Source organism: Macaca mulatta, chromosome 3 (assembly GCF_049350105.2).
Source record: "Macaca mulatta isolate MMU2019108-1 chromosome 3, T2T-MMU8v2.0, whole genome shotgun sequence".
NCBI lineage: Eukaryota > Metazoa > Chordata > Mammalia > Primates > Cercopithecidae > Macaca > Macaca mulatta.
Genome location: NC_133408.1, coordinates 178,369,866 through 178,382,919, shown reverse-complemented (window position 1 = coordinate 178,382,919; position 13,054 = coordinate 178,369,866). Strand labels below are relative to the sequence as shown.

The following is a 13,054-nucleotide window of genomic DNA, read 5'->3' as shown; positions in this document are numbered from 1 at the left end:
CTAGGTTCACTGTCTCCTATTCTTTCCCATCCATTCTTTCCTGAAACCATTACGTTCACACTTGTAGCAGCTTTTCACACAGGTGGTCGGTCTGCCTTCATGGAAATGCTTTTTTTCATTTGGTTTCCAGCACACTATAATCCCAGTTTTTGAACTCCCCAGTAAGGGCAGGGATTCCTCTGCTTCTTGGCAGTGCACGATCTCAGTCTCCGTTGTTGGTGATTTCTTCTCTCCCACACCGCTATGTGCTGGAATGCTCAGGGCTGAGTTTTTTTACTTCTCTCTTCCTCTACATTCCTATGTAGTCATGTACCATATAGCAATGTTTCAGTCAACAATCAACCTTATGTACAACAGTGGTCCCATGAAATTATAATGAAGCTGAATAATTCCCATTGCCTAATGATGTTGGAGCTGTAGTAACATCACAGCACCAGGTATTACTCAAGTGCTTATGGTGATGCTGGTGTAAACAAACCTACAGTGCTGCCAGTTGTATAATGATAATAATAAACTACTATGTTATTGGTTTATGTATTTACTATATTACACTTTTTTTTCATTATTTTAGAGTGTACTCCTACTACTTACTAAAAAAAGTGACAGCCTCAGCCAAGTCCTTCAAGAGATAGTCTCAGAAAAAGCATTATTATATAAGGAGATGAGAACTGAATGCATGTTTATGCCCCTGAAGACTTTCCAGGGAGATAAAATGTGGAGGTGTAAGACAGTGATATTGATGATATGAACCTTGGGTAGGCCTAGGCTAACGTGTGTGTTTGCATCTTGGTTTTTAACAAAAAGTTTTAAAATAAACAAATAAATAAGTTTATGAATTAAAGATATAAGGAAGAATTTGTACAATGTGTGTTTTAAGCTAACTGTTATTACAAAACAGTCAAAACATTAAAAAAATTACAGTTTATAAAGTTAAAAAGTTACAGTAAGCTTTCCTTAAGCTAAAATTTATTATTGAAGAAAAAATATTTTCAAATAAATTTAATGTAGCCTAAAAGCATGGTGCTTATAAAGTCCCCAGTAGTGTACAGTAATGTCCTGCGCCTTCACAATCACTCACGTGCTCACCCAGAGCACTGTAAATTTCCAGTCCTGCAAGCTCCATGGTAAATACAGGTGCACCTTTTTTTTTTTTTTGACTCTCACTCCGTCACCCAGGCTGGAGTGCAGTGGTATGATCTCAGCTCGGCTCACTGCAACCTCCATGGTGTATCATTTTTTAATCCTTTGTATTGTATTTTGACTGTACTTTCTTTATGTTTAGATATACAAACATTTACTATTATGTACAACTGCCTACAGTATTCAGTACAATAATATGCTGTACAGATAGCAGCAACAGAGTAAACCATCTAGGTTTGTGTAAGTACATCCTATGATGTCACACGATGCCGAAATCACCATTTCTCAGAATGCATCCCTGTCATCAAGCAACACATGACTGTACTTTTTATCCTCAGGTGTACTCTTCCTATAACCCTCCCTCTCCATCTCAATTATTGGTAATACTGTTTTTCCCTACAACTTAAAGTCTTCGGCTCCTTTCTTTTTCTTACACTCTATATTCAACCTGTCAGCAAATCCCATTGGCTCTACTTTTAAAACATATGTGTAGACCAGGCACGGTGGCTCACACTTGTAATCCCAACACTTTGGGAGGCTGAGGCGGGCAGATCACGAGGTCAGGAGTTCGAGACCAGCCTGGCCAACATGGTGAAACCCCGTCTCTACTAAAAACACACAAAAAAATTAGGTGTGGTGGCATGCACCTGTAATCACAGCTACTTGGGAGGCTGAGGCAGGAGAATCACTGGAACCTGGGAGGCACTCCAGCCTGGGTGACAGAGGGAGGCTCTGTCTCCAAAAACATAAATAAATAAATAACTTATTTTGGGACTATGTAGAATATTTAGCAAAGTATTTACCAGGCAGCAGTCAATACAATATACCTTTCCCCCAAATTTCCCCCTTTTACTTTTTGCACCCTCTAATAATTCCCACCATAAATCATGCTCATAATGCTAACCATAAGGAATATTCTAAGAACTATGTTTTATCTGAAATTTAATAACTGTTTTATCTAAAATTTAATAATTTATTTTTTAAAAGTATTATTTTAATTGACTAATAAAAATTGAATATATTTCTGTGTACAGCATGTTTTGAAATAAATATACATTGTGGAATGGTTACATTGAGTTAATTAATCTATGTATTACCTCATATACTTATTTTTTTGTAATGAGAACACTTAAAATCTACTCTCTTAGCAATTTTCAAGAATATAAACGCAGTGGTATTAACTCTAGTTCTCATGTCATATAATAGCTCTGGTGAACTTACTCCTCCCATCTAATTGAAATTTTGCAGCCTTTGACCAACATCTATTCCAATACCCTGAATCCCTTCCAGCCCTTTGTAACCACCATTCTACTCTCTCTGAGTTTAATTTTTTTCCACATATAAGTGAGATCATGAAGTAAATATAATGTCCTCAAGGTTCATCTATGTTGTTGCAAATGACAGGATTTCCTTCTTTAATAAAGCTAAATAGTATTCCATTGGGTATATGTACCACATTTTCTTTATCCATTTATCTGTTGAACACTTAGGCTGATTCCATTTTTTGGTTATTGTGAGTGTTGCAATGAACCCAGTTACATACATCTATTCAAGATCTTGATTTCATTCCCTTTGAATATATACATACCCAAAAGTGAGACTGCTGGATCATGATACTTCTATATGTAAATTTTCAAGGAACTTCCATACTGTTTTCTATGGTTGTACTAATTTACATTCTCATCAACAGGATGCAATCGTTCCCCTTTCTCCATTTCCTTTCCAACACCTGTTACCTTTATCTTTTTGACAATAGCTATTTAATCATTTATTTTAAAATAATTTTGAAATCATAGAAACACTGCCAGAAAAGTAAAAGAACCCTACATTTGTTTCACCCAAATTCCCTGAGTGTTAAGTTATGACATTTGCTCCAGTGCCCACCCAACTGCTCCTACACATGCTATTTTTTTCCGAAACTTTTGAGAGCAAGCTATAGGCGTGAGGTCCTGTCTTCCCTAAATACTGCAGTATGGATATCCTAAAACAAAGATCTTCTAACATAACCAAATCCCAGATTCCAAATTCATAAACCAACTGTTACAACACAGCCATCCAGTTTAAACACTTCATCCAAATGCCAAGTTTCAGCAGTCTTTTCCATGATGCTATCAAGGACACAAAATTGCTTAGCTGCCTCATTATTTAGTTGCTTAGTCTTTCCCTTTCGTTCACGTCCCTGATGTGTTTTGAAAATTTTATGCCTTACATTCTGTAGGATGACCTTGAACCTGGATAGTATTTCCTCCTGATTAGACTTAGTTACAGTATTCTTGGCAAGAATACCATACAAATGATGATGTGCCAGGAAACATAGGATGTCAAATTGTCGTACCACTGGTGATATTAATCTTGATCCATAATTCTGCTACTCAATTTCTTAAAGTTGAAGAGGTATTCTGGGATTTTACTAATACTCTGTTCCCCATCAATCCTCTGCCCAGCATATTTGCAGCCACTCAAATTACCTCTATGATAGTGACCAAATGTGCTTCTGTATACCCATTGTTTTATAACCGTGACTTTTAGTTTTGTTATCAACTTCTCCCCCAAATAATCTACTGTTTACTGATTTATGTTATTATGAACTCGTGTATTCTTATTTAATTCAGTGTGTTATAATTTATTATAGTGACTTATTTTGATCCTCAAATTTGTTCTTGGTTTTCCCAGTGGGAGCCCTTTTACACTGAATCCTGTTCCCTTTGACATGTCCCCATTATTCTCTGAGCATTTCAGTAGTTTTCTGGTATAACAACATGTTCTGGGCACACCTTTTACTTTCCTCCCCTTTCTTTGGTATTTTGAAACCAAGATCTGGAAGGAAGTGGCCTCACTGCTATTGGGATGCAGCACACCAACATCGAATATATATATATATGCATACAGATGGACATATACATCTATAACTATTTCTAGATCTCAGTCCAAGAATAAAAATAAAACTCTAAGTTCACACTTGTACTCTTAATTCCAATCCAACACATCTTTGGGCCCTTCCTAGCCTAACTTCTTTCTAAATACCTTCTCTGGAAACTTGGCTGCCATTACCTTCAATATATTTACTTACTTATTCAATCCATTTACTTATTTACTCAATGTAACCAAAATCCAAATGATACTGGCTAATTCTTCTTACCACTTCTGTATTCCTCCCTCACCACTTCACATCCGTGGCTGCCAGCTTCATGCCTGTTGTGGTTCCCCAACCCTCTCCAATATGCAGTGCCCTCAGTCACCATGCTGATGCTTCCATGCCGGGAAGAGAAGGTGAGACAGTAAGATTCTTTATAGTTTTTATGTGAATATATAGATACACACACACACACACAGATTTTATGTATTATGTATACTGATAATGATGATATCTTGGGGATAGGGTCCAAATCTAAATATGAAATTCATTTATGTTTCATATACTCAATACACATAGCCTGAAAGCAACTGTATACAATATTTCTAATAATTTTGTGCATGAATCCAAGTTGTGTTCAATTCTTATGTGTGTAATTTCCCACTTGTGGTGTCATGATGGTGCTCAAAAAGTTTTGAATTTTGGAGAACTTCAGATTTCAGTCGGGATGCTTAACCTGTATAAGAAACTCACACAACTCAATAGCAAAAACCCAAATAACGTGATTAAAAAATGAACAAAGAGTTTGAATTTACATTTTTCCAAAGAAGACATAAAAATGTCCAACAGGCATATGAAAAAATGCTTCACATCACTAATCAATAGGAAAATTCAAATCAAAACCACAATGAGCTATCACCTCATATCTGTTAGGATCCAGCTAATATCAAAAAGATAAGAAAGACAAGTGTTGGCCAGGGTGTGGAAAAAAGGGAACCCTTTGTACACTTTAGGTGGGAATGCAGATTGGTGCAACCACTATGGATAACAGTATGGAGGTTCTTCAAATAATTAAAAACAGAACTAGTATAGGTCCAGCAATCCCTCTGTCGGGTATATTATGACAGGAAATGAAATAGGATCTTGTAGAGATATCTGCACTCCCATGTCACTGCAGCATTATTCACAATGGCCAAGATAGAAAAACAACCTGTATCCAATGATGCATGGATAAATAAATTGTGGTAGATATATATAATAGAATACTATTCAGCCTTTAAAAAGGAAAGAAATCCTGCTATTTGTGATAAGAAGGATGAACCTTGAGGACACTATGATAAGTGAAATAAGCCAGATCCAGAAAGAAAAATACTGTATAATCTCACTTATACATGGAATATTTTTAGAAAGTTGAAGACAAAGTGGTATGGTGATTACTAGGGGCTAGGTGGGTAGGAAATGTAGAGAAGTCAAAGGGTACAAATTTCCAGGTAGGTAGAATGAATAAGCATTGAGATTTAATGTACAGAGTAAGAACTACAGTTAGTAACATTGTAATGCCGGCCAGATGTGGTGGCTCACACTTGGAGTTCAAGACCAGCTGGGGTGACAGAGCAAGACCTTGTCTCTCAAAAAAAAAAAAAAAATCTGGGCTATGGTGGCATGCACCTGTAGTCCCAGCTACTTGGGGCACTGAGGCAAAAGGCTCGCTTGAGCCTGCAAGTTTGAGGCTGCAATGAGCTATCATCATGTCACTGTACTCTATCCTGGGTGATAGAGGGAGACCTTGTCTCAAAAAAAAAAAAAAAAAAAAAAAACAAAACCCAAAAGAACAAACCAAAAAAACCTCCTTAATAACACTGTAATGTATATCAAAAATTTGTTATAGATTTTAGGTGTTCTTATCATACACAGATATAAGGTAACTAGGATAATGAATATTAATCTGTTTGATTGAAACAATAATTTCAATATGCATATATGTCAGAATATCATGTTGTATACATTAAATATATAATAAAATATAAATAAATTTTTAAAAACAGCAAGCCAAGCTTGAGGTTTCAGGGCTGCTAGGCATTTCATTTTCATTTTTTAAGCATATAAAATCCACCATTTAAAGGATAACCTAAGTAAACATGGCTATATTTACAAAGCAGAACTCTGGAGAATAGAGTTATACAATATAATGATTTTCACATTTTCTGAAGTTAGAAAATCTTCTAAATGTTTACAAATAATCACAAACCTCAGCTCTGCACGCATTACAGGCAAATTGTTATCTATAGCTGCTACTAGAAATGCATCAATGCTCACTTGGGTTCCACAGTGTTTTAAAATTTAGTTAACCAAGATAATGGTAATACTAGTACTATATGATTCACTGTTCCTATTTTCTTCTATGTATCATACAGATGACTATCTCTTTCATTCCTATTTCAACAGATCATTGTGTAAATTAATTTATCCCATCTCCTGTTTTTATTTTCTCCATAATACAATCGAAAATCAGAACAGAATGAAAAACACATTTTTAGATTGATAAGGAAATTGAAGGAATGCTTATCTGATTGCGTGAATAATGTATCTTACACATACATACTCATGATGGATTAAGTTGAAAAACATAATTCTCTATTCCCTCTATCCCTTTTCTATTTGACTTTCAGAAAAATATAAGTAACAGAATACGGAAGGTACATAGTATATAGATGTTTCCCATTAAAACTAATGAAAAAATAAAAATCAGGATAGAAACTATAGCACTGATAATTATGAAAGGAAAACAAATCCTAACAATTAAATACAATTCATTATTAAGAAAAGTTATAGAACTCTGATGTCACTCAATATTCGAAGTTATTTCATAAAGTTTATCCAGAATCACATTTCCTTATTTTAAAATTGTATAGAAAATTTCTGGACTTCCATTTTTTGGAATAGGTGACAGAAAACTCGATTTGGAGGTAGTAATACAAGTATACCTCACTTTACTGAGCTTTGCTTTACTGCACTTCGTAAGTACTGTAAATTTTACAAATTTAAGGTTTGCGACACCACATTGAGAAAATCAGCACCATTTTTCCAACAGCACATGCTCATATGTCTGTCACATTTTGGTAATTCTTAACAATAATCTGTTACAGTGATCTGTGGTCTTTAATGTTAATATTGTGACTGTTTTGGGACATCACAAACTACTTCCACGTAAAAGCAAACACAAATAATATATTCTGTTTGTACCACCAATTTAGCCGTTCTTTCTTCCTCTCCTCAGGCCTCCCTAGTTTCAGACGCAACAATTTAATAACCCTGCAATAGTCTCTAAGTGTTCAAGTGAAAGGAAGAGTTGCATGACTCTCACTAATCGAAAGTTAGAAATGAGTAAGCTTACTGAAGAAGGCAGGTCCAAAGCTGAGACAGGCTGAAAGCTAGGCCTCTTGCACCAGTTAGCCAAGTTGTGAATGTAAAGGAAAAGTTCTTGAAGGAAATCGAAAGTGTTACTCCAGTGAACACATGAATGATGAGAATGCCAAGCAGACTTGTTGCTGACAGGAAGAAAGTTTTGTGGTCTTGACAGAAGATCAAACCAGCTATGACATTCCCTTAACCCAAGATCTAATTCAGAGAAAGGTCCTAAAACTCTCTTTAATTCAATGAAGTCTGTGAGAGGTGAGGTAGCTGAGAGGTGAGAGGTGAGGAAGCTGCAAAAGAAAGTTTTAAGGTGGCAAAGGTTGGTCCATGAGATTTATGGAAAGAAACCATCCATTCTGCAGTATCCACAATATAAAAGTACAAGGTGAAGCACCAAGTGCTAATGTAGAAGCTTCAGCAAATTAATCAATAAGATCTAGCTAAGATCATTGACGAAGGTGGCTACTCTAAATAACACATTTCAACGTAGATGACACAGACTTCTACTGGAAGATGATGCCATCTAGAAATTTCATACAATGCATGGCTTCAAATCCTCAAAGGACAGACTGACTCGTTAGGGACTAATGCAGCTGGTGACTTGAAGTTGAAGCCAATGGTCACTGACCACTCCAAATAACCTAGAGCCCTTAAGAATTATGCTAAATCTATACTGCTTTTGTGTTCTATAAGTGAAAATAAAGGCAGGATGACCGCACACCTACTTACAATATATTTTAGTTATTATTTTAAGCCCACTTTTGAGACACACTGCTCAGAAAATAAAGGATTTTAAAATATTACTGCTCATTGACAAATACAACCGGTCACCTAAGAGCTCTCATGGAAATATATAAGGAGATTAAGGTTGTTTTTATGCCCGCTAACACAACATCCATTCTGCAGCCCATGAATCAAGAAGTAATTCTGATTCTCATGTCTTTTTTTTTCCATTTGGTACCGATAGGGTCTCACCCTGCGGCGCAGGGTGGTCTTGAACTCCAAGCCTCAAGTAAGCCTCCTGCCTCAGCCTCTCAGTGTTGGTATTATAGGTGCATGGCCTCAAGTATTATTTAAGAAATAATTATTAAGAAATACATTATGTGGCTGGTGTAGGTGTTCATGCTGTAATCCCAGCACTTTGGAAGGCCGAGGCAGGCGGGTCACTTGAGGTCAGGAGTTCAAGACCAGCCTGGAAAACATAGGCAAACCCCGTCTCTTACAAAAAAAAATAGAAAAATTAGCTGGGCATGGTGGCATGCCTAGAGTCCCAGCTATTGGAAGGCTGAGGCAGGAGAATTGCTTGAACATGGGAGCTAGAGGTTGCAGTGAGCTGAGATCACGCCACTGCACTCCAGTCTAGGTGACAGAGTGAGACTCCATCTCAAAAAAACAAAAGAAAAGAAAAGAAATACATTACATAAGGCTAGTATAATAGCCACCATACACAGTGATTCCTCTGATGGATCTGGGCAAAGTAAATTAAAAACCTTCTAGAAAGGATTCATTATTCTAGATGCCATTAAGAACCTTAGTGGTTCATGGGAGGAGATAAATATGCCAATATTAACAGGAGTTAGGAGTAAGTTGATTCCAACCTTTAGGGATGACCTGGAGGAATTCAAGACTGCAGTGAAGAAGGAACTACAGATGTGATAGAAACAGCAAAAGAACTGGAATTAGAAGTAGAGCCTGAAGATGTGACTGAATTGCCGCAATCCTATGGTCCAACTTGAATGGATGAACAGTTGCTTCTTATGGATGAGCACAGAAAAGTGGTTTCTTGAGATAGAAATTACTCCTGGTGAAGATGCTGTGATCATTGTTGAGATGACAACAAAGAATTTAGGATATTCCATAAACTTAGGTGATACGGTAGCTACAAGCTTTGAGAGGACTGACTCCAATTCTGAAAGAAGTTCTATTGTAGGATGCTATCAAATTATCATTGCATGCTATGCAGAAATCTTTCATTAAAAAAGAGTCAATCAATGTAAACTCGTCATCTTATTTTAAGATATTGCCACAGTTATCCCAACCTTCAGCAACTACAATCCCAGTAGCCATCAACATCTCTATCAGCAAAAAGACTGACTCTTGAAGGCTCAGATGATTAACATTTTTAGCAATAAGGTATTCTTTAGGGTGCAGTGGCTCACGCCTGTAATCCCAGCACTTTGGGAGGCCGAGGCGGGCAGATCATGAGGTCAGGAAATCGAGACCATCCTGGCTAACACGGTGAAACCCCGTTTCTACTAAAAATACAAAAAATTAGCCAGGCGTGGTGGCAGGCGTCTGTAGTCCCAGCTACTCGGGAGGCTGAGGCAGAATGGTGGCGTGAACCCGGGAGGCAGAGCTTGCAGTGAGCAGAGATGGCGCCACTGCACTCCAGCCTGGGTGACAGAGCGAGACTCCGTCTCCCCCCCCAAAAAAAAAAAGGATTATTTAATTAAGGTATATACCTTGTTTTTTTTAAAACACAATACTATTGCACAGTTATATGCACTGGAAAACTTTAAAAAAAAACTGTATGGCTAGGCTTATTATGATATTTGCTTTATTGCAATAGTCTGGAACTGAACCTACGGTTTATAGTGTACTTTGAAATATAAATCTCTGTTGAATCTTTAATAAGATGAATGTAAAGCAGGAATTTTAAAGAATGTAGCTAAATGTCTTCTATATCTTTGTTACTCAAAGCACAGCCCACAGACCAAGTAGCATCAGCGTCAGTTGCAAGCTTGTTAGAAATTCACAAGCCCCACCCCAGACCTCCTGACCAGATCCTCAAGTGATGTGGTAGTCACATGTTAAGTAGCAAGGTTCTAGACCAGTGTCAAATAGTTCACCAAATCACAGAGCTATTTTTCTGTGGCAAAAACATCCAACACCATAGATTGCCGTGTAGCACCAACAATAACACAGGCTCAGGTCATGTCTGAGATCATATTATAAACCCTGGCTATACCTCTTATTGTGTGATGTTAGACATGTTACATAATCACATGCCTTAGTTTCATCATGTGTACAATGGAGGTGAATAGGTGTATCTCATAAGAATAATGTAAAAGTTTATATATTACATGGAAATTCTTAGAATTAGTACCTGGCACACTATAGGTAATCAGAAAATGTTCACTATTGTCCTTATTTTTGGTATCAAGTTCAATTGCTATTAAGACAGTGAATACTTGGAAAGAACAAAGAAGGAATTCATGACAAATTAAAACTGAAATTACACCCAAATTATGCCAGGTAAAAATATTTAAACCAAAATATTTTGATAAATATTAGAAATAGGTAAAAAGCATTAACGCACAAGCAGAATAAATTTTAAGCATTACAATGGCTCCATTGTTTTACTGTGCATTTATACAGTATATTAAATAGCATACTTTATCTTACCAGTCGTTTGCTATAAAGTAATGCTGTGCTGCTGCCACTGGAAACTGCCCATTTAGAAAAATGCATGACATGCTCCAATTGTTTAGAAAGTCCAGCCACTTCCTGTTGTTGTTGCATAAGTTTCATGCGATGGTCCTTTGCAAGGCTCTGAAAACAAGAAAATAATTTCAAAATTAGTATCAGCACGTAATATAGACTTTAATGGTCATTTACAGGTAAACAAATTAGAATAACTACAATCTCTAAGTACTCAATTTACTGAAACTAAAAATACTCTTAGTGTTTTCCCTATTAGTACAAAGGATCATTTTCACTATAGCAAAAAACTGCATCCCAAATGTGGCCCCTCAGCCCTCAAGACCCTGGATCAGGGGCCTTACGTATTCTGGGAGTTAACTCTGTTCGTTCATCTTACAATACATAAAAAAGGATAGATTAGCTATAATACAGTAAAAGCCTGTGAAATTCAACATTCACAAATAAGACAGATGTACTATCCAGCAAACCTGTAAAGTAACTCAATCACGTAATTTACTCAATCATATGATTTCACCTTTTAGGGATTCTACTTCACAGTTGCAATTGCAAGTAGTTTGTGCAAAACAGAGTCATGCTGTGTTGTAGATGACACTTATCCTTTGTATGTGGTAATTTTTTTAAAAGGCATCACATTATTTCTGTCTATTGAGAATTAACATGGGAGCCAACAGATGCACGATTGTGCCAATGCACTTTAAGAAAAGCTACATAAAATAATACAGATTTCTCTAAGGGAAGTATGTATGTACTTTCCTTAGAGAAGGCAGATAATCAAAAGTAGAGCACACTGAACTTGGGTATTTTAAAGGTTCCTATCCAAAAACCTCATCCTAGATCTAGCAAGGAAAAAGGAGAACAGGACTTTCTACTGTCTCAGATAAATTAGAAAAGTTTAAAACTAAAATTGCTGTACTACAACATGGACTTACATTCTCAATAAAAAGTGAACCCAGATCCTGGCCCTAGTCAGTTCCAGATTTGGAAAATACACTTGAGCTACACTGAGTTAAGGGGGAAATTGCAGTTGTCTGTCTGAGGGACTGGTAACGGCCAATGACTCTGCCATATGTAATTTAAGTTCAGAGAGACAGTAATTTGCCTAGTAGGCTATTTTTGACCTCTAAAAATTTATTAAGTGTTTCTTTGGAAACATTCTAGTAGGAATAGAAATTGTTTACTTTGAAGAGGTTGAGAATTAAGAATCAGAAGCCCTGGTTTTTTGGCCTTCTATCCTAAATATCTATTTCAGCCAATTTCTTATGAGTCTTAACAGATAAAAGGGGTTATGTTTATTTGCCTTTAAAAGGGACTCCAACCAGCCTGGGCAACATAGCGAGACCGTATCTTTACAAAAAAAAAAAAAAATTAGCCAGGAGTGGCAGCACATGCCTTGTAGTCCCAGCTTCTCAGGAGGCTCAGTCAGGAGGATTGCTTGTAGTCCCAGTTTCCCAGGAGTTTGAGGCTACGGTGAGCCAAGGCCATACCACTACACTCGAGCCTAGATGACAAACTGAGACCTTGTCTTTAAAAAGTAAAATAAGAAAATTCAGTAGAGTGAGACTTCATCTCTACAAAAATAAAAAATTAGTCAGGTGTGGTTGCACAGCTACTCAGGAGGCTAAGGTGGGAAGATTGCTCAAGCTCGGGAGGTCAATGCTACAGTGAAAACACCACTGCATTCAAGCTTGGAGAACAAAGTAAAACACTGTCTCAAAAAAAAAAAAGCCGGGTGGGGGAGGTGGGGTAGTTCATACCTGTAATGTCAGTACTTTGGAAGGCTGAGGCAGGCAGACTGCCTGAGCCCAGGAGTTTGAGACCAGCCTGAGCCAACGTGTCAAAACCCCCTCTCTCAAAAAAAAAAAATTAGCCAGGCATGGTGGCATACACTTGTAGTCCTAATTACTTGAGAGGCTGTGATGAGAGGATCACCTGAGCCCAGGAGGTGGAGGCTGTGGTGAGCCGTGATTCATGCTATTGCACTTCCATCTGGGCCACAGAGCGAGACCGTGTCTCAAAAAAAAATTATTTTTTAAGAATGAACCTGGTCATCAGTAGATATATACTGACCAGGTTCATTCTTACATATTTGCAAGTCTGGTCATTTTCTTTGTAAAGCTCTTCAAGTGATTCTGATGTACACAGTCAAGTTTGAAAACAGAGACATAGTAATGTATGCACTAGTAGTATCTGGGAAAGCAAATC

The 13,054-nt window shown here is 37.1% G+C and overlaps 1 protein-coding gene across 2 annotated transcripts in view; it reads right to left on the bottom strand.

Moving 5' to 3' along the window:
* Positions 1-13,054, bottom strand: part of TRIM24 (tripartite motif containing 24) — a 123,302-nt gene that overhangs the window by 39,309 nt on the left and 70,939 nt on the right. For both annotated transcript variants that reach the window (XM_015134934.3, NM_001260835.1), the window contains 1 exon segment: positions 10,814-10,960. In XM_015134934.3, the coding sequence (XP_014990420.1) occupies positions 10,814-10,960 (147 nt within the window).